Source organism: Sprattus sprattus (assembly GCF_963457725.1).
Source record: "Sprattus sprattus genome assembly, chromosome: 16".
Classification (NCBI taxonomy): Eukaryota; Metazoa; Chordata; class Actinopteri; order Clupeiformes; family Clupeidae; genus Sprattus; species Sprattus sprattus.
This window is the reverse complement of record NC_137914.1, coordinates 25,467,963-25,490,237: the sequence shown is the minus strand read 5'-3', so window position 1 is coordinate 25,490,237 and position 22,275 is coordinate 25,467,963. Positions and strand designations below refer to the sequence as shown.

Genomic DNA, 22,275 nt, shown 5'->3' with positions numbered 1-22,275 from the left:
AACAGGCTACAAACACAGCAATGGGTTAGTGCCGTCTCCACTGTGGTCTCCAAGGGTTCACTCACTCTGGTCTGTGTGTGTGAATGTATGTGGGTGCGTGTGTGTGTGTGTGTCTGTGCAGTCTCCACTGTGGGCTCCAATGGTTCACTCACCCTGGTGAATGTGCCGATGAAGTTGTGGATGTCGATGTTGGGCTCCTCAGCGTACACATATGCCCTGATCTGCAGCAGGTCCTAAATGACAGCAGAAAGCTTCACACATCCGTTGCTTCTGCTGAATGCTCTCACTCACAAACACACACACACACACACACACACACACACACACACACACACACACACACACACACACACACACACACACACACACACACACACACACACACACACACACACACACACACACACACACACACACACACACACACACACACACACACACACACACACACAGAATCTGCTACTCTTCACTGAAATTTCTGATTTAGGAATGTTTCTGTAAAATAAACTCAATAAGTTGCATGAACCTGGCAGTTATATACCCCATAATCTAAACAGAGACACAAAACCTAATAGATATTCAGGTCACTAACTACAATTACATCTACATATTAAAAACAGAGCAAATCATATAAAGCATCTCACTGCAGCCGTGGGCAGTCTCTGTGTGCAGGCCACTGGCAGGCGGAGTTTCCAGTCTGTTTCACCATCCAGTTGGTCAGTCCTCAGAAAACAGGAACCTGACAAGCAAGAACCCAGAGTTAGAGTCAGAGATTATATTCCAGTGTGCTTGAAATCCACCTGAGAAGATGGGCTCAGAGGGTTAGAGAGAGAGGCAGAGACAATCCACACACCACTAGGGGCACAATCCACTCATCATCCAACATCTGATGTTTTACACCACTGCTCCACATTTTGCCCTATTCTGCTTTCCCAGCACAAGCCTCTAGATGATTTCTATATCTGATCATTATGATAAAGCCCAGAGAAATGTGAGAACATCTGAGTGAATATAAAGAGAGCCATAGTGGATCCTAATAGCCTGTCTGCTCCTATTGTGCATGCTGTTTCTGACCCCTAGGTGGCACTGTTACCATTCATCAGCAGAGGCCTGTCTGCTGCCTCACAGACTCCTGGCCCAAAATTTCAGTTCAGTTTTTGTTGTTGGCATGATCTTTGGGTTTCGGCTCCAAGGTGTTAATTTGCACAAACAAAACCATGCAGTTCTGACTAAAGCTGCTTCATGCTCTGTTCACTCTCATCAAGGACAAAACATGCCACCCATCTCACGCACACAGACATACACCCAAACACATGCAAATGGGTCCACACCCACCCCCACCCCCCACCCCCACCCCCCTACCAATAATGCATGCACGCACACACTCACACGCACGTGTGCACACACACACACACACACACACACACACACAACCCCCTCATGTGCTTTCTTTTATGTTCTTCTCTGTCATGTCCTTGAAATAAGCCGACAAAATATCAATGTGTTATTTTTGGTATATTACATTAAATCTATTCAGCCATCTTTCACAGCATGTTCAGGTCCAAAATGTTCCACATCTTACAATAACTCATGTATTTGCACCCTTGCATGCATGCTGTTGGTTTGTTTGTGTATCGCTGTGTGTTGTGTGTATATATGTGCTTTAGTGTGTGTGTGTGTGTGTGTGTGTGTGTGTGTGTGTGTGTGTGTGTGTGTGTGTGTGTGTGTGTGTGTGTGTGTGTATGTGTGTGTGTGTGTGTGTGTGTGTGTGTGTGTGTGAGAGAGAGAGAGGGAGAGAGACACAGGGTTGGGGGAGGTGTGTAGTTGAGCCAGGTCTCGGCCTGTGGAACCCTGGGCTCTTCATAATTGACCTAATGGCCTCCATCTGTTGGGCCATCAAACAGCCCTCTTTCCCGTAACACCCACACCCCCCAAGCTCAAGCAGAGGAAATCTCTCACCAGTCCAATCCTTTTACTCACAAAGCTGCAACAAATATGGCTTTATCTTGGGTATGAAACAGCCTGAGATTAAATCTTAAGTACCCCAAATGTATCTCGTTATGGCAGTTTGCGCACTTAAATGTATTTAAATAAACAGAGGCTTTTGTACTTTGAAAAGAATGTGTGCGATTTTTGCTCTCTAACCCTTCAAACCTCTTTGGATATCAGCAGTTCCTCTTAATGACTTGCTTATGGGTCTAGGCATTTCTGCAGGCACGTGTAGAACTTAGATTTCATCTACAGGGTCAATGCGCTCCATCTTTATTCTCTGTTCAGTTATTCAGAATCTGACCTTTAGATAAAAGCAGACATGATCCCCTTTTCCCAGCCTACTCCCAAAGCTCATTTACAAGTCTTCATTTATCATTTGAAAGACAAAGACAGCATGAAGTTGTATCAGTTTCGGTGGAAAGGTTTGCCCCAATAAGCATAATTACTGCTTTGTAAATGTGAAAAAAACGTGCACTTGAGGTAAACAGAACTTCTTTTCACTTCCCTGTGCTGAGTCTCTCATGCTGTTTTTCCATATGAATGGCGTTGCTCTGCGTGGTTTTGCTCAGTATAGCCTGTCGACCAAGCACAGCCTGGATTTGCATTTCCATACATCAAGGGTCTACTCGCTTTAGGGTGTGTCTTTAAGTAAGGGATAAAGGCTGCCGAGGTGTCCCAACATACACAAATATTCTATGGGCTCTATGATTAAATGTTAGTTTCCTTGATTTATATTTCATATTTATACTCCAGTTACACATCCATACACATCTGCCATTCAAACAAGCTGTACAACACACTAAAGAAAAGGGAATAACCAGCAAAGGATAACAGGTCCTCATTAATATAAGCTGTTTGTAATGTGGGCTAGCATGCCAACCGGCTAGTTCTCCAGGTAACAATGTTATTTAATCATGGAATGAATCAGGTTTATACCACTTGTCACAATGAGAGACTATGTTTATTTTGTTAATTCAATATCTGCCAAAACCCTCACTGTGTTAGTAATGTCTATAGGCAATTTAACATTTACTATTGTTTTTATAGTTGCTATTCAAACTTTCCAGATTAAACCTTTTAATTGGATCTGCTTCATATATTTCTTGATCGACAAGAATACAGACACACTATGGCAAGTGCTGAATGATGACTGAGACAATCACAAAAGGGTAATTTGGCATGTTTGGAAGCAGACCTGGTGCGGTTTGCAGGGATGCACCCGAATCCGAATCTGTTATTTGGGAAAGCACAAATAATAGGATGGAAACAGGTATTTGATTTGATTTGATTATTTTACCCGGAGTTGCTAGTTATTATTTGGAAAAAAAGTCAGCTCTATGATTTCCATGTCTGTGCATTAGCTAATATGTTTCTTTATATTGATTTACGTTATTGTGGATGGCCATAAATATGCCCATTCCATTTGCAACATAAGACTTAGACTGCCAGCTAGCCCAGCCATTCAGTTTCATATTCATAAATATGTTTTATAATATTTTTTTTATTTTTCTCCCCACTATGTTTTCTTGACTCTCCTCTTGTTGACCGATGTTGGCTACATCATCCTAGCCTACATTATGTTAGCCTACATTATGTTAGCCTACATCATCCTTGCCTACATTATGTTAGCCTATATCATCCTAGCCTACATTATGTTAGCCTACATTATGTTAGCCTACATCATCCTTGCCTACATTATGTTAGCCTATATCATCCTAGCCTACATTATGTTAGCCTACATTATGTTAGCGTACATAATCCTAGCCTAAATTCTGTTAGTCTACATAAGGGCCTGCTCAGGGGTGGGTCCAAAATGAGCGCAGTGCGCTGTTCAACTTGTAATGGAAATGAGCTTGGCTCGGCATGGCACTGCCATATATATGCCAATGGAAAAACTCCATCAGTGGTCACTCTGATCCCTTGACAGCTCATGCTGAATGCTTACCATTTCTCTCTGATGTCCGCAGGAAGATCATGTCAGCAGGGACACGCTGGTTCTGCAGAGAGAAGGGAAAACATTATTAGATCAACCTCTTTCTCTCTCTCTCACAGGCACACACCCATACCCAGTATTCAATTTAAATGGGCATTACAAGCATGTGAATGTGTATTTTTACATGAAAAACTACAAGGATCCTTTGAATAGGTCTGTGTTAACTTGTTTTGAGAGTCAACAGGCTCACTCTCTCAGGGATGAAGTCCTGGCATTGCAATGTTCCAAACAGTAGAACAGTAAAAGACCTTTGGTGATTTTGTATGATAACAGAAAAGGGGTAATGGCCTAATTCTCCCCTGCGCAAGCAACATTATGCTTTGACATTGTGCATTTACTTCCACTCCTTTCCTCACTTCCTTAACACACACACCAGATACACACACACCCACACACACACACACACACACACACACACACACACACACACACACACACACACACACACACACACACACACATTATGCTCTAACACACAAAAACACACTCAGACAAACCAACCTAGAGAAATCCTGAGTACTAATCTGGCTGACAGCTTTTCAAAACCATTAGTGTTCAACCAATGTTCTGTCCTTGAACAGAGATGAATGTTCAATCTCGCATTCTCAGATGGAATGTCCTCCAAATGATGAGGACAACAAGAGCAAACCAGCTACATAAAAAACACTCAGTTCGACAGGAGTTTGTCAGAAATCAGTCAGAGGTGATTTTTGTGTGTTACTACACAGTTTTCAGGAGCTTGCATGCCTCTATACTGAACCTGATATGTGAACTGTGTGGCTTGGGCAGAATGAAGCGCTCTGCAACAAACATGGCTCAGCCTGTAACAAGACATGGGGGTAGCCCTCTCATATTTCATGTGCCCACACCCCCACCAACTCAATCTCTTTACAATGAGCTGAAAGGCCGCCTGGCCCAAAAAGCCAAGTGTGCAACAAAAGGATTTAGGCCCGATTACTAATAACCAAACACAAGCTCCAGCCTGAGCCCTTAGCCACCCAACATGACTGACAGGGTGGGGGGTTCTCAGCCTTGAGCCTCTCAACCACATGATGGGTAAACCCCCAGAATCAGCTCCCTCCCATGGCAACACTCCGCTCATGGTTTAGTTTGAAATGGTGTGAATTTAGAGAAAAGTATAAAACATTTTAGTATGTCAGTCTGTAGTGTGAGGAGGAATGAAAAAAAAAGAAGTGACACAAAAATGTACTAACCTTCTCAACAATGATAAGATCTCCCACTTGAATACCACTACTCTTCACCTTCACTGTGCCTGATAAAAATAGAGAGACAGAGACAGGAGGGAAGAATGGAAGAGATGAGAACCTTTTACTCCAGTTTGAAAGGCTTTGAACGCAAGTCATTTGCTGTTGCCTAAAGCAATAACCACAGACAAGTAGTTTGTAACTGTTACTGATGAAAGTCGATCGTCAGGTCTCACTGAAAGAATCACTGAAAAGGGCAGACAAAGACCGTCATTTGGGAAGTGGACCCTTCATACTTGCAGAAGTGCATATAGGAAAAGGCTTCAATTGCTTTTCAGGAGCAAAAAGGATGTTAAGAGAAAAGTTAAAATGCAATCATATTAAAGCATAGAGGGGAAGCAGAGAAATGTGTTTGTGAAAAGAGCCTCTGTCATTATCAAATAAAAGTGAATAGAATTGTGCCCCATTGTCCTATCTTATCTAGTCAGTAGAGAACAGAGCTCCCTGATCTAATTAGAGGGAGGTTAGTGACGTTTGTGCTTGCATGCTGCAGGCAGCTCTTGATTCACTTTTCCCCTACAATAATCTCCTGTGCAGTGGGTGACAGAATTAAGGGAGGGGTGGAATTCTCTCATTCCTCTGCGTATGAGCGGGGCACAACTGTTTGGAGGAGGTCAGTGACCTTTGAACCTTGTGGTGGTGCCTGGCTTTGTGCATATGTAAGACATTAACACACGTTAATATCGCCATGCACTACATTCAGAAGAAGAAAATGCCATCCCTTTGTGATGCTGTCCAAACCAAAATGTGCCCTTCAAATCGTTTGTTTGGAAATATAACTTCATGTGTTCATGCAGCCTAAAAATGTCAATTATTACTTAACTTTATCTTTCCATTTAGGTAGAGGACATTTAGACTCTTTGATATTTACTTCAGATATATCATTTACTGACACAAACAAGACTTTGGTTCCTCTGGGTTGGGTTTCGGATGCATGTTTTCACAAAGATGACCTTTGAGCTTCCAATTTTCAAGGAAGGCCAGTCTTTTCATTCCTGGCAGTTTAAGTTTTATTCAGAAAACAACAGCAGTTTTTTTGAAGAGGTAAAAGCAGTTTGAAAATAAACAAGTAGTTTGGCTTGCTTGAACCCTACACAACAAGACAAAAAGAACACATCCTCCATCCTTTTTGAACAAAGGTTACAAGTAGGTTTCAATGGAGGCTAGCCACGAACTTAGGCACAAGCACTCCTACAGATACCACATCAGCCTGATTTTAACTATCTGCAGCTCTGGCTGAAGACAAGGTTTTGTTAAGCTTCTTTATGACAGGAAATGTTTGACACTGCTGTGAAAGGTAGAATAACAAGTTATTGTGTGATAGAACAGCTGAATGTTTCCACCAAAGCTCAATAATTGCTACACAACTGTCTTCAAATAAACCGCATGGGAACAAAGTTATACCATAATTAGGGCCTTAACTTACTAGGAAAAAAAACACTCTAGATCACTCTAGATTAGATCTCTGTATTTGACTTTCAAAAGTAGGCAAGCACCAGTATTTTCATGAGACTGTAAACACAGACTTAACCACTGAATCAGGAATACTAAACAATACATCCTAATTACAAATTAACATGAACATGTGGAATGAGTAGCTATGATTGTTAATGTTTCATATATTTATACTCGAACAATGATATACAACCAAAAGGTTTTATATTTTGTCATTTCCTATGTGGATATTATATATTATAATGATATTGTACCATGACCCAGGGACCTTAGACCATGTTTCCATCTAAAATGCACAACTGAAAAGCCAGATTTAGACGTCCAGGTGCCCTTACATACCCTACAATTCCAAACCAAATGACAATCCCTCAGAGAGAAGCTGTGGTTCAACTGTGAATGAAAGTGTGCTTTTGCAGTGAACTAACAAGGCTTTGTCCACATGAAAACAAGATTTCACCTCTGGTGGAGAGTTTGCTGTAGATCTGTGAATTGACTTCTTTGTCCCTCAGAAAACACCTCATCTCTTCCACAGCCTCCCTCACAATGGTGATGATTAGCACGAAGCCCTGAAAAGCAAACACAGTGGTGAGAACTCCAGCAGCCATATGCATATTGCCTATCTGATATTTACAGAGGATTTGCATTACTCCCACCAAATGGTTCATAAATAATCAACCTCTCATTAATAATGACACAACAGGCCTTAAATATAACCCTTGAGAGTGTCTCCACGCTGAAATAAACTCAAGAAATCCTGACTCAACTTTCGGTCCTTTCTTCAAGTTTAGATTCTATCAGCCTCAATAAAACAAGTATGGTTAGATCAATTGACAAATATCCTGGTTATAAAGATCCTTCACTTTGATAGGACGCAGTCACAAGGAAGTATCAGGACAAAGAGACAAAAGGCCTCTCAGAGATAAATAAAACAATACCACAAACGCACTTGTAGGCTACCTATTGTTGCTGAGGCTGAGCAGAACACACACACAGACACACACAGACACACACAGACACACACACACACAGACACACACAGACACACACACAGACACACACAGACACACACAGACACACACACACACAGACACACACAAAACAAAAATGTAAAAACAGATTGGTCACTTACCAATGGCACCCAGTAAGTGTAGAGTGCCCCAAGTCTCAACTCATTGACAAACTGAGAGCAGGCCAGAAGCAGGAAGTACAAGTTGAAGAAGTACTTAAACTGATTGTATAGTACCTGTCATGGCAAAAAGAAGGATACAAATAAAGACATGTCTAAGGATAAAAATAATGCATTTCATTAAAAATGAGGCATTGAATGCTTTAATACATATTCAAATATGCAGTACAGATGCTTATTATACCACTTTATGGCACAATAGTCACACAATACACAACAATAGTCCAACATGGAGTTCTAAAGTGATTTTAAATATAATTCATAGTTTAATTCTAAAGGCCTGATGGACACATTTCTGTGGATTATATGCATCTTATCTCTGCTTTAAGGATGCTTCTGTATTTGTATACATTTCTAGGCTCTGAAAAAGGCAGCCAATTTGATTAAAAATATCTGAAACAGAGTATCAAGTTGCATAGATGAACAGAAATACTGAGCAAGATTCTACACAACTCTGGACACCAACTGTCCTGTTCTTTCATCACTGAACTCGTCATTATTTGTCAAAGATCATTTTGTTGGCATTCCTATTTCACACCTGGTTCACCTGCTACATGTGTAACATGCATATGATTTAATCTGTGCCATTTATGAGCAAACCTACTTACAATGAGGCCCAGTGGTAAAGAGTTGGACAAGCTGTTAATAAGCTAGGTCTGTGTGAAACTCACTTACAGTTGACAGGAAACCATGTTTGCCAAAGCTACAAGCCACTTCCCAGGTAAGGACAGTGTGCCTACAAGACCACCTACAGAGTTACTATTATAGTGTCCTTGACGGCATTCTCCATTCTGCATTGACAGCGCTCAAACATCTTATTACTCTGTTTCCAGGAGTAAATCTACATGTGAATCCCTAATAATCCTGCTTTTGAGTCTTACGCTTTAATCAGTATAGCTTAAAACTTCAAACTAGTGTAAACAGATATGTAGATAATTTTCAAGCGCTGCAAACCTAACTTTTAAAGACACTGCAGCTGCCTCAAAGTTAACGATGTCTCACTGTCACGCTGGCTTCAACAACAGCTTTAGTCTGGACACTTCAACTTTACCTCCCCTCATTTCTCATTTCACATGAGAGGAAAGTACAAATTCAGTTACTTTTGAAAATACGCTTTTTAACACTCTTAACCATACTAAATACAAGGGTCCATATATATGTTTGTGGAAGTGGCTAGTAGCCAGTGTCAGTGTGAAAACACACTCGTAGCAAAGGTGTGATGGATACGCCTCATACCCATACTAATGATATTTATTTTGGTACACGAAGAAAAATATTATGCTAAAAAACCTTTCAAACTATGATACTCTACTTTTCTCTGCTCTACTATAATGTCAAAAGAATTCCATGTTTTTTTTCTTTTCACTTTTGACAATATATTTATCTTCTAGTAAAACTTGTAAGATTTTGGGAATGAGTAAAAAAAAAAATCTATATTTCGCACCATAAGGAATACTTTCTAAATATATATATATATCATTATATACAACATTTCTCTATACTCTACTTCCCTGGCACATACATAGTTTTGAACCCAAGTGAAGTGTGAGGAGAAGCAAAAGAACACATAATACCACACCGCACCAACGCTGACAGACACATGCAACACTAAACTGAACCCACAACACGCACACGGAAACCCTGAAGGAAAAACAGTGCCCTTTTCAGGGTGCTTCATCAGTTGTTTATGCTTCTTTTGCATACAAAAACTAAATGGGATTGTAGGCTACCTGATGTTTCAGTAATCTGGATTGGAGTACACCAAAGAGGGATCCCAATTCTTCTGTTTAATCCAGTTCATAAAACAGTTGGTATGATATTTGAGGTCTTAACACGTTTTGTAACTAGCGTTTGAACAGTTTCCCCTGCCACCCAGGGTGAGGTATTTACAGCGTCTACAGCTAATGCCCACAGACACAGCTGGCTGCTCCTGCTGCAGCTCTCTCACAGGCACACTAGTATCATGGAGGGCCACGGAAAACAATATTCTACCCTTTCCATGAGAGAGATGGAGAGGGAGAAGAAAAAAATACTAAAAACAAAGCAGACTCTGCCTAACTACCCATCATTCACTACTCTGGTTTCTGCAAAGTGCGGCTGTGATATTTTCTTTCAGCGCAGATTAGGTAAACAGTCGATTTGAACATTCAAATTATATGATTTTCACATGTGATTAAAATAATATGACTTTGCATTGCAAATTCTTTTCTGTTTGCATTTTAAAACATGATTTGCTGAAAAAGACCATGCCCTGCCTTTGCCTAAGCATTACCTACTGAATGAAACTTCTGCTAAAAGGTAAATAAACTATTGCATTAGAGCACCTTCTAAAAACTCAAATGACATGACTATCATTTCAACACAGAGTAAGGAAGCATGGAAACATAAAAAAGATCCCAATGGTTCGGATAATGATCCCTCATCTAGGGACATACAAGCAAACACATAGACAGACACACACACAACCAGGCAAACACCACAGATTTGACAACAATGATTGTAAATTGTATTAGTTCCCTGATCCTTAATAAGAGCCTCCATGGTTTATCGTATTATTAACCTTAAAACACAAGTGATCTTTGTTCTTCATGGTGTAACAGTAGCCAGGAATACTGACCAGTGAATGGACCTTCCAGACACAGGTGTCGTTATACTACAATCACTTGAGGCACATTCACTGCACACTGATCCCCTTTTCACTAATTGTGAGACTTCTAGCACCAATTGGCTGGACCTCTGTTGAATTAGGTCAGTCTATTTAAAGGGGGTGAATACTTATGCAATCACTTATTTTCATTACATATTTTTATTTAATTTACATAACTGTGTAGAAATCTGTTTTCACTTTGACATTAAAGAGGGCTATTTTGTGATTTTTTTTTGTCCAAAAAGCCAACTTATATTGACCATGACTGATTTATAAAAGCAATAAAAGGGTAAAACATCCAAGGGGGTGAATACTTATGCAAGGCACTGTAACTTGAAGGAATGTTTCACTTGAGGAACTTACTCCAGGAAGGAAGGTGAAGAAGTTGTACTTTTGGTTATTGATAACATTCCTAGGATAACGTTGCTCCCTCTTTTCGGGATGTCCCAACCAGACTGTTCGTGGCCGGAAGTCTCCCATGCCGCAACATCTTGACCAGGGGCAGCACCTGTATCACAGAAACACACACACACACACACACACACACACACACACACACACACACTCCTCCTCAATTTAACACCACAACATAATGCCACATAAACTAAGGTAGAACACCTGCATAAGCCACCAACACACACTACAGGCTACTTTTTTCCTCTGTACTGGCCAAAGAGACAGAAGGACAGTGCTGTAAATGAAAACTACTTACACATTTCAGTCAATATTTAATCATCTTCTGGCCCTCCGTACGTACACACCTTTCACAAACACCACTCTACACCATTTGAGCTCCCAAGATAAGGGAATAAATGACACGATTGAGCAAACACTGGAATATGCCAGGCAAGCTTTGCAGCTGCAACCCATCACGTATGTCTGCATATTGTAACTAGCTTTATCAGGTTACTTTACGAATTAAGATCATATTTAATTAAGTTTGTAAATGTAGTTTGTATTATTATACGTAGTAGTAGTAGTAGTAGTAGTAGTAGTAGTAGTAGAAGTAGTAGTGGTAGATGTTGCAAGATGTAGGCTAACATGCATGTTTTGGTTTTCTGTTTGTTTTGCTGGCCGAGGGGAGGGGTTGCTGTAGAGCAGTGACCAGTTTATAGATTTTTACAAGTAGAAAGCTTAACATTTTGTGTTGCATGGATTGTAGGCCCGTGGAGGCCTGAGGCTGGAACTCTATAAACTGAATGGCATAGCCTACCACATACGCTGGTCACACGCCCTGTTTGATGGCTGGTTGCATTTCAGTGCAATTATCAGGAGAACAGGCTAAATCCAACCACATACGACTAGCCAGGTGTAATAACAGGCAGACCAGAGACAATTCCGTAGACCGAGGGCAGAATTTCTCAACATTGACCATACAATGGTCCGTCTATTTATGTTAAAGTTTCATGTACATTTGTACAGTGATTGTAATGACAGTACAATAGTCTCGTTATCCATTCGCCATTTGCCCAAACAACCGAATTGCCTGTTCCCATTAGGAATCAGTTTCGTGAAACCACGAAATGACACAAAGACGGTGGTCAGCACACAGTACCACAGGCCAGTGCGTAATCTCAGATGAGGTTACTATTTTGTTGGTCAATTTCCCTAGAACGAGCATTATCCAAATTGGCAACAGCGCCCCAGACAAATTCACCTGCATCTTTAAGACCCGGAACAAGGATATCCATTCTTAAAGGCTTTGCACAAATAAAATTTGTATTATTATTAGCAGTGCATTCAGTTACATTGTTGTTGTTTCTCTACTAAAATTCCCTCACAGTCAAAAGACTACAATGATAGCGAGGATATAGAGGCAGATACAGATAGCAGCTTTAGCTACAAGCATTATCCGATGAATAGGTCAGAATCTCCTTTGCTAACCAAGAGGCGAACTATGTGTAAGGAAAACTAAGCCTTTCCCTTGTTATAAATGCAGTAATTTACTACTCGTATGTGCTCTTACCCATTCCTGTGTTTATTGTCGTGCCGGTTTTTGTGTCTCACGGGCTGTAGCGGTATATTGTCCGTCATTGCAGCTGGCCGTGTTGACAGTCAAGCAGCCAGTCTCTGAACTAGCTGGGCGGAGGCTAGCTGTCAAAGAGCTTGCGCCAGACTGGTCGGCCTCTGCACTACGCCTGTCACTAACATGGTTTGATTCACGACCACTATCATGGTAGCATCAGACTTTTAATGGCCCATTTAGTTCACAATGTTATATCAATATCGACAGGTGTTATTGCATTATTTTTGTCGAGCACACACATGCATTGCTACGATGAACCTCGGTCTAAATTGTGGCATACATTTTAAACGAGCCTGATCCATATAGGATCATCTTTAGTGGAAGGGTGGATGTGCCATGCAAACCCAGCCAAAGCAGCTAAGGTCAAACTTGCCTTGAAAACAAAATATGGTTATCCACATGCAAAGGTGGTGATTTGAGAACGGGACATCGAAGAGATAACATTTCAGTGGGGAGAGGCTGCTTCCCCGACAGCTGAGAAAAGGACTACACTAAAAATGGTCGGTTCTTTGGTCCATTTGAATATACCTTAGTGTAAAATGCCATGAAGATCACTGATAAGAATTACGATATGCTTTACTTGTGATTTAGAGTTCAACAACACTACAGCTGTATTGATTTGGGTGTCATGCGATCTCGATTTATTTAATCTGGTTTTGGAGTAGGCCTAAATAGCCTACATTTGAGATCTTCAACCCTTTGAAGGGTTCCACGGTGTTTGCCATCAGTAATATTGCCTAGGGTGTAATGACCTCCAATTTTTCTGCCAAAAAGGAATACAAAATAAATAAAACCATAAGAACCAAATTCACCCCATATTTTTTTATTCTGAAAATAGCAGAGTGGATGAATGGGTAAACAAAACAAAAAAAAAAAAGCACAAATTTACAAAAAGTCTACACTGTAAACAAGCCTAAAACTGACTCACCATTTATGAATCTTAATACAAGACCCCTTTAACCCAGTTCTGACAATTCTGTAACATTTTGAAAAAGGCACAACTTGGTAATGCATATTATACATATTTAAATCAGAACGGAACAATGGAGTCTTGGTCTATTCTGAGCAAGAGATGTGCAAAGTGTCCCACAATACATTCATACTTTAAAACACAGAAACAGGAATACATCAGCAGTTGTGGGGCAATGAGTTGTAAGCATACAATTACTTACACTGCAAAGAAGCAGACTATGCAGAGTTGTCCAGACTGTAACAGTGAGAACACAGTAAAAACCAATAAGGAAATATGAGGTAGAGGGGTGCCAAAAAGGCCAATGTTTCATGGACTGAAAATATACAAACACACACACACACACACACACCACACGAAACACATCAGACCTGCTGCCTTTCATGTCCCATAGGCCAAAATGGTGAAAATGACTTCTGTAAGCAATTAATACCAAAAATACGATGATGAATTGGGATTAATATGGGACTACCATTTACTTATGATGAAACATGAGCAAATGTTTCCAGATTGTACACAGTAAGGCATTGCATCCAGTATGAAAATCAAAAGTCCAGTGTGTACATGCTAGAGAAGGATGTGACGACCAGAAAACTTCAGTACGAGCTCTAAAATTTGAACAGTGAAATGTGACTAAAGATGGACCAGCCTAAATGTTAACATTTCCAAATTCATTTAAAAAAAAAAAAAACTGGAGATAAAGTGCAGCAGATGAGCATTTTCACCATCAAATACGTCTTCCTATCTACTGAGGAGCTGCAAACCTATTGCCATCCACCAATCTGAAGGAGCGGAAATACTAATATATTATAGTAGAGAGAAAAGAGTACAAAATATGAATCCAGTTATTGAAAGAGACACAGTAAATAAAGATTTGCAAAAACAATGATATTCTAATGCTACATGCAAAAATATAGAAAATTTTGGTCACACACATATAGACATCAAATAGAACCTTCATTACAATCTTGTGGTGCTTAAAAATAAAGTAAAAAAGCCAGCAAAAAAAACAAAACACCTGACCCATTTTCAAACTAGGCACTTGGCGAAGGAATTTTTGGTTTCAAAAACAGATGATGAACTTCCAACTCACCAAAACATAAAAATAATTTAAATGTAGAAAATAGGCTTCCCTGTCAATGTCCACGCAATAGAGCATCTCACTCCAACAGTCAGTATCAAGAATGAGCCAAACAGATCAATGGAAAGTAACTATACATGTTAAGACCCTCCTTTTATGACGAATGAAGGTGCCCTGACCGGCTAGAGGCACCCAAAGCTATTCTACCAAGAACTGAGTCATGGGCATCTAGCTGGTTTACATTACCCTAGACACCTGGCTCACAGAGGTGGTCTTGAGAAACTAGTATATCTTTGTGAGAAAACTCAAATCCTTCACTTTATGCCGTCATGCCTTGGAGGTAACAGATTTTCAAGACTTACATTCAACTTCTAGAAACAAGACCGACTTATCAAAAGACAAAAATACCCGCATACATTAGAGAACAGGAACAGTAAATACAACTACAGTAGTTATATCAAGTCTAACTACAAGTAACACTAAGGTTTTGAATGGTAAACAGTTCAAAAGCAGAGCAAGGAGAAAAGCTGCAATCTTCAAGTTATGGAGGGAGACAACAAAACTATGCCAGATACCTCTCCAAAATGCTGTAGGTACTGAGGATAGGGGACCAGAACCACCAACATATACAAAAAACATAAGTCAAAACCAGAAATGTTTTGAAATGTTGGCATAATGCTCAATACCAGCTCAATTATGCTGTACAAGTCATGGTGGCCCTTAAATTAATTCACAGCAATCTTGCCTTCCTCCATGAAGTGGGGGAATGGGTGGTCTGAGCCATTCTTCTCCATCTCAGCCAAAGCAGCAGGTAAACCTGTTTGTGACCCATCCACCTTCATCATAGCCCCTGTGGAGGCCACCATCGACCCCCCAGCAAGGGTACCTGGTAGAGGGATCCCACCATTCTGAATAACTGAGATCTCATTGGTCTTCATGGTGAGACCATTGGAAAAGGCAGCAGCATACTTGTTCCACACAGAGGGATCAAAATTCATGGGTGGGAGGGGAACCAGATCCTTAGGTGACGGAATCATGTCTGGCAACATCTTGGCCTCAGAAGTCATAGCTATGAGTGCCATAGGATTGTCCAATGAGAGCCGTTGCCCTCTTCTTGCAGTGTTATTCCACATATGAGTACCGACATGTACCTGGAACACAGAAAGATGGATTCCAAAGTTAGATTTACTTCCCATGGTTGTCATGACAAAGAACTTTCATGAGCACATGGCGTCTCCTCCCAAAATCTATGATTTAAACTGTTTTTAGTTCACAGCTAACCCAACCCCTCATACATCCCATCCCTCTCCATGTCCCTTCACCCAAATGCATTCATGCGTGCTGCCTTGATTAGGACCCATTACATATCTGTACTCACTATTCATATGCTCTGCACATATCGTTTTGTCATTTACCTTCAGATTGCCTTTGGTTGTGAAGGCTCGGCCACAGATGGTACAGCCAAAAGGTTTTTCTCCAGTATGTGTACGCTCGTGGATCTGCAGGGCACTGGCTGAGGAGAAGTTTTTCCCACAGGTGTTGCACAGGTGTTGCCTGGTGGAGCGGCGTGAGGCACTGAGAGCTTGGTGCTGAAGGCCAGGGCTCTGAAACAGGCCCATAGAGGTCTCCGGGGGGATCTGCATCTCCAGTTTCACCAGACTAGGAGGAACCCTCATATAGGGCATGTTGCTTGAGGCTAGAGAAAAAGGATCAAGACAGACTTTTTTTTTTATTTAAAATGAAAGATTAACACACTTTCAATATATGACTCATATTCATACCACCAGCACAAAACATGATTTACACAAATCATGAAAGATGGATGGAATAAGTAATGTGATCTTTTTACCTTCATTTAGAATCAATAATACTCGTCACTATAATTTGCCCCTAACCTGATATATATATTATTTATTATTCATTTCCTATACTCACCAAATTCTCCATTTGAATAGGGCAAGCCTGGTTCTTCTTTAATTGTTTTGGGGACAAAACTAGAAGAGGTCAGATCAAGTGCACCGTCACTGGAGTCTTGCTGCCCACCATCTGAATCTGGTTTGGAGGCTGCATCCACACAGGCCGACTCTGGGGACTTTGACTGGCTGCTCCCCAGCTGACTGTCCACTGGTGATGACGAATGAAAGGAGAGAGTGTCAGACACAGCTGGACTGCGCCCATTCTTATAGTCTTGCTCAGCAAGGGCAGTGCTGGTGGATGGGGAGTCCTTGAGGCCACCATCGCTATCAGATGCTGTACTGCTCTGTCGCTGCAGATTCAGTGCAGCAGTCAGGCTCTTCATATGGTTCTCCAAAGCCGCAATGCCTGTAAACATCTGGTGAGGTCCATGTAGGATCGGAGTCTCATCTCTTGACACATCAGAAGGGCCCTGGTGGACCAGGGGTTCTGACGACATATTGGTCGGGTTTTCTTGGGGCTCGATTTCAGAGTCATGCTCCTCAAGGCTCTCTTCTAGGCTGTTGGCCATTCCTTCAGTCAGAGATTTGTCTTCGGTCAGGCTGGAGTCCATGCCCTCTGGTCCATCAAACTGCGTCTCAGCCACAGGAGTGTTGGAGATCTGGCCTCCCATGTGCATTCTGATGTGTTGCTGGAGGACCACAGCGTTAGTAAACTTCTTCTGACAGATGGGGCAGGAATGCTGCATCTTCAGTGGTGTGTTGGAACGGTGCACACCATAATGGGCCTTTAGATTACCTTTGGTGGAGAAGGCCCGGCCACAGATCTTGCACTTGTACGGGCGCTCACCTGTGTGTGTTCGGTAGTGCATCTTGAGTGAGCTCTGGCAGCTCAGGATGCGGTTGCAGATCACACACTCATTGGGGTCATTGGTCCTCTTCTCCAACCCGTCCACCATCTGTTGAAGCTTTGCCGTGCTTAGTCCATCACTGCTGAGCCCTCTTCCATTCATATGCTGCAGTCCAACCAGCGTCTCTGAAGACTCCTGGCTCTGTTCCATGCTCATCTCTTGTTGAAACATGTTGGAGTGGATAGAGGTACCATCACTACCAGAGGAGGGTGGCCTTTGTGAGTATGACTCAGTACTCATGCCAAAGGGTTTATACCCAGAGGATTGGAAGCCTGACGCAGGCGGGCGCTCACCTTGTTTTCCATCGACAAAATTAGATTCCTCAATTGGCAAAGACATGCCGTACGGAATGCCACTGCTGGTAGGAATGTTGTCCAGGTGTTCTGGGACAGGATAGGGATTCATCTTGATATGTGGGTACTTATCCTTGTGTCTCGTGAAGTGTACCTTCAGGTTTCCTTTGGTAGTAAACCGGTTGCCACAAATGTTACACTTGAAGGGCCGCTCCCCTGTATGCGAGCGCAAGTGAATCTGGAGTGCACTGTCATTACCAAAGACCTTCCCACAGAACTTACATTTGTGCTTTAATGGATGGTCTCCAGACCCATTCTTCACCTCTGATGGCAAACCTGGAATCTTGCTGCTCCCTTTTTTAGAGGAATCGAGTCCTGCTGCTGCAAGTGCATTAAATGGACTAGGGAAGGCCAAAGCTCCTGGAGACTGAGGCAGGAGGGTTGGCAGCCGGCTGCTAATGTCCGGGAGCCCCTTCAGGATGTCTTTGGTGGTCATTGAGCCTAACCCCGCGGCCAGAGAGGTGGACCGCCCGTTGGTCTGAGGTAGTTTACCCTGTTTCATAGTCTCCAGCGAAAGGCTCTGAGAACCGGTACGTTTACCTATGAGCGCCGCAGCCGCAGACAGCTGCTGGGAAAGGTGAGCACCCAGGGCTTTTAGAGGGTCGAGGCTTGCACCTACAACAGAATTCAGGCCCTGAGGGGCCATCATGGCCACCTGGATGCGGATCTGCTCTGTCAACTGGATCTGCTGGAGTTGCTGCTGTTGGAGACTGACCAGCTGCTCCATAATCACGGGAATGGCATGGGCTGCAGCAGTGGCTAAGTCCTGTGATGGAGACTTGCAGCTAGAGAGAGATGTTGAAGAAGAGTTATTGGATGATGAATGCTGAGTTACAGCGAATTTGGTTGCTGGTATGGATTCTAAAGTGACATTGTTCAGGTCCTGGTGTTTAGATGATGCAAGGTAGCCAGCATTAGCACTTGAAGACATCTGAACGGGAGCTTGTGTCAAAAGCTCTTCACCGATAGTTTGTTTTGCCAGCTGCTCATCTTCAATTGCTTCAAAACCAACAGCAGATTGAGGGTCAGGAGACTCGTCGTGGCTGTGCCCATTCTGGAAGTCATTTGACGAGTCATGGGAAAACTCTGGATGGATTTCTTCCCCTCCTCCATTTTTCATGATGACCACCTCTTGGCTTTTAGTGCAATTCTGTTGATGTTCAAGAAACTCTGCCTCATCAAAGAACTCAGCACAGCACTTGACACAGACCCTCGTCTCTTCCATGCGACATCGCTTCACCTCATTCCCCTCCTCCTCTCCCTGTCCATTCTGTAAAGACCCTGTGATCCAGAAAGAAGAAGAAAAAAAACAAATTAAAGAATTGTCATTTTTCTTTCAACAGTTGGAATATGTTTATCCAGTCATTAGAAAATGTTATCCAATGTATTTACATCAAACGTGTAAAATGCATGTTTGCCCCTTTATTCCTGACCAAATACTGCCAGCAGGGGGCCTCTAGATAATGAAATCACACAACCTCTCGCTGAGACCGTGTGGCATCTTGCCACAATAGTAATTGCTCATGCAAACATGAGTAACAGAAGAAAAAAGAAAAGTTCAGAACAGTTAAGATGGATTTACTTGATGGATTGGACCCTTGTTGTCCCAAGATTTTAAGTTGGATGAAACACTTTTGCATTTAAAATTAGGCTTATAGTCGGTCACATATTTTGCCATCGTGATTCATACAAACGTTCTTGCATACAAACTTTCCCTTTCGATGTATGGCAGGGCAAATCAAACAAACGATAGTAAAAAAAAAATGAAATAACCCTACAGTGTAATTATTTAGGTCAATTTGGGAATACCCTTCCCCATTTATTTTTTTACATCCTACTGTTGGCCCGGCTTTAATGCGGTGTTCCATTAAGGAGCAAAATTAAGCACTGATAATAAAGGGAAAAAGGCCAATTAATCCGTTTAGTCCTAAATTGCCGGCATGAGCAACCAAAATGACTGCGCTGTACCAGAGTATGTAAGAAGAATACAGACACATAAAAACGTATAGCCATTTCACCCTCCTTCTCTGGCCTATTATACAAATAAGAATCGGCTCAATAATACTTTAAAGCATTTTCAAATCATACATGGGCATCCAAAACTAAATAAATGTTCGTGGGAGGGCAATCGTCCTCCACACGATGGCGCATTGGCTTAACCACATTATAGGCGCTTCATGGCGCAAAGTTCTCTTTTCCCATTCAACACTGAAAATGTTTCGTTTTAGGAAAGAAAATAACCGGTACTCTCATGCAACTATCAACATCTGATGGTGAGGGAGATTAGCAACGAGCGGAGCGAAAGAATGCCCATTCAAGGCGTGAATGGCCATATTAGCTTACCTATGAAGGTGTTACAATGTTACCAGTTTATAGTTTACGTACGGTAAAACCAATCGACCCCCCGCCCCCCTAGCCAAAAACTGCACCCCCACCCTACTCCATGTGCACGGTCACAAGCAGCCACGGATTTAACTATAGGGATTTATTGCTTGCCCCCGAAACTCATTCCATGCCGACCTGTTAAACACCTTTGTTTGAGAGCAGGCATTCCACCACACCACAAACATTTTACAGAGGGGACTATGTATATGCCCTACTCAACTATGAATCACATCCAGAGATGACACAGAAATGTCACAGAAAACAATGTTTAGTTAGTGGTTGGTTAAAACTTTTCACCAAAACAGTCTTGTAAAAATGGGGAAAGGGCTACTAACGCACAGTAAACCGTACAACACAATGATACATGACAAACGTAGACAACTCATTATTATCCAATACTAAACCACTTTCCAGCGCAGCCAAACGAATTTAATTATTAACAAGGAGCAGCAAGTCATTGAAAACTTCCAACTACACACCTGATAATAATCAGTCATACAGGTAGCAGGCAACAGACATTTGCAAAAAACACAATTTTTAAGAGGCGATACATCTACGTCCGAATATGCAAATAACTACGAACAACTACTTACTTTTATTTGTTAATTTTAATGCAGAGAGTTATAGTATAAGTTGTTTAAAATACAGTTTCCGATTTTGACTCAAATGATAACGACTGCTTACTGCGCTACGCATCCATATTTCATATTCTCCCAAAACGCATGGTTAGTTCCAAGGGTCATGACTCCGGTCAAAGTGCGGCGAGTGAGTAAACAACATAACCATAATAAATTGGCAAAAAGTAATTACATTTTAAACCAAAATTGAAGTGAGAAGTTTGTTTCGCATACTACGGTTAGTCGGCAGGGTTACTCACCATTTTCAGTCGAACCGGGCTCTTCAGAATTGATGTGCTGTGGCTTGGTTTGCTTGCGCCTCGACATGGTCCAACCATCGGGAGCAAATACTAACACTATTTACTCCTCGCCTTTACAAATTCTTCGGGCTGGAAATTTGCCCCTCAAGTAGAAATGCGCATGTCAAAGTAATTATTATTATCAATAATGCAATGCGATTTATCATGGTCTTCTGACAGCTGATTGGCTCTGGTCCAAGTGCTTACACATTATTCAAATGTGCTCCATTGATGAGAAAAGCAGGGAGAGCGAAGGGGGAGGGAGATGCTAGACCGGGCAACGAGAGGGAGGGAGAAAGAAAGAAAGGGGAGGGAGAGTTCAGAGGGAGGGAGGAAGAGAGTATGTAGGCCTGAAAGTAAGTTAGATATGAGTCTTACATAACAGTTAAAGATGCTTTTATCAGGCTGCTATATATAGGTCAGTAGATTATAAAAATACTTTGGCTCATGGGTAAACATGGAAATATAATACTGTTCCTTAAACTTCCTCTATTAGTTTGTTTCTTTCTTCATGGGCTATATGTATCCTATCTCACAAACAAAAAGTTTAGTTTTAACGTATTTACAGTAACTCAGTCGAAAAAGAAATACAATTGCACTTGTTGCTTTTTGACAGCTGGTAATGAGTTAAACTTAAATTAACTCGCTTGGATCATCATTCCGTTTCATTTACTTGAGGAAAGATCTAAAGCTACAGGCCCATTTGTTTCGGTATTTCAGGGCAGAAATACTTAAGGGAGACCGGGTACAATTGTAATACTTTTGGTTTTGTTTGGTATTATGCAGCAAAAGTGTCTGCTTTCATTGTAACATATGTGAATCATTCACCGTTCGTCCCTATATTTACTTCACTAATTACCGCACATGTGCCTTACATTTGTTCTCATTTTCATCCGAATGCAGTGAGTGCCTTTACTACAACTGTCGAAGACAATTGCAACATGTCAGTTTGAAGGGGTAACGTCAATTGTACGCTAACAGCCATGCATTATTCAAACCGCAGTAGTGGTGGGAAAGGGTTTTTCTGTAAGTTGTAGTCTTTATAGCGTTTGTTTTCAAAATGCCAGTGGGATTGCTTACAAACCAAGGGTCTCACATTTTCGCAGAAGTGATTTCACTTGCTACGCTTGCTGTATTGCATTCAATTCCTGCTACAATTGTCCCCGGCCCACCTCGCTTAAT

General features: G+C 41.6%; 2 protein-coding genes across 2 annotated transcripts in view; both read right to left on the bottom strand.

The window, feature by feature from the left end:
• atp9a (ATPase phospholipid transporting 9A) overlaps positions 1-12,572 on the bottom strand; it is a gene marked incomplete at its 5' end in the record, with an annotated part of 39,670 nt that extends 27,098 nt beyond the window's left edge. The window contains 8 exons of the mRNA XM_080853240.1: positions 153-233; positions 645-739; positions 3,938-3,989; positions 5,200-5,258; positions 7,163-7,271; positions 7,835-7,948; positions 10,902-11,046; positions 12,505-12,572. Coding sequence (XP_080709366.1) covers positions 153-233; positions 645-739; positions 3,938-3,989; positions 5,200-5,258; positions 7,163-7,271; positions 7,835-7,948; positions 10,902-11,046; positions 12,505-12,572 — 723 coding nt within the window. The remainder of the gene's footprint in view (positions 1-152; positions 234-644; positions 740-3,937; positions 3,990-5,199; positions 5,259-7,162; positions 7,272-7,834; positions 7,949-10,901; positions 11,047-12,504) is intronic.
• A 2,768-nt stretch (positions 12,573-15,340) lies between these two features.
• sall4 (spalt-like transcription factor 4) lies at positions 15,341-21,121 on the bottom strand (the record flags this gene model as incomplete). Its single annotated transcript, XM_080854185.1, has 4 exons — positions 15,341-15,766; positions 16,031-16,311; positions 16,551-19,073; positions 21,055-21,121. The coding sequence occupies 4 exons, from the start codon at positions 21,119-21,121 to the stop codon at positions 15,341-15,343; spliced, it is 3,297 nt and encodes a 1,098-aa protein (XP_080710311.1).
• Between the last annotated feature and the right edge of the window lie 1,154 nt (positions 21,122-22,275).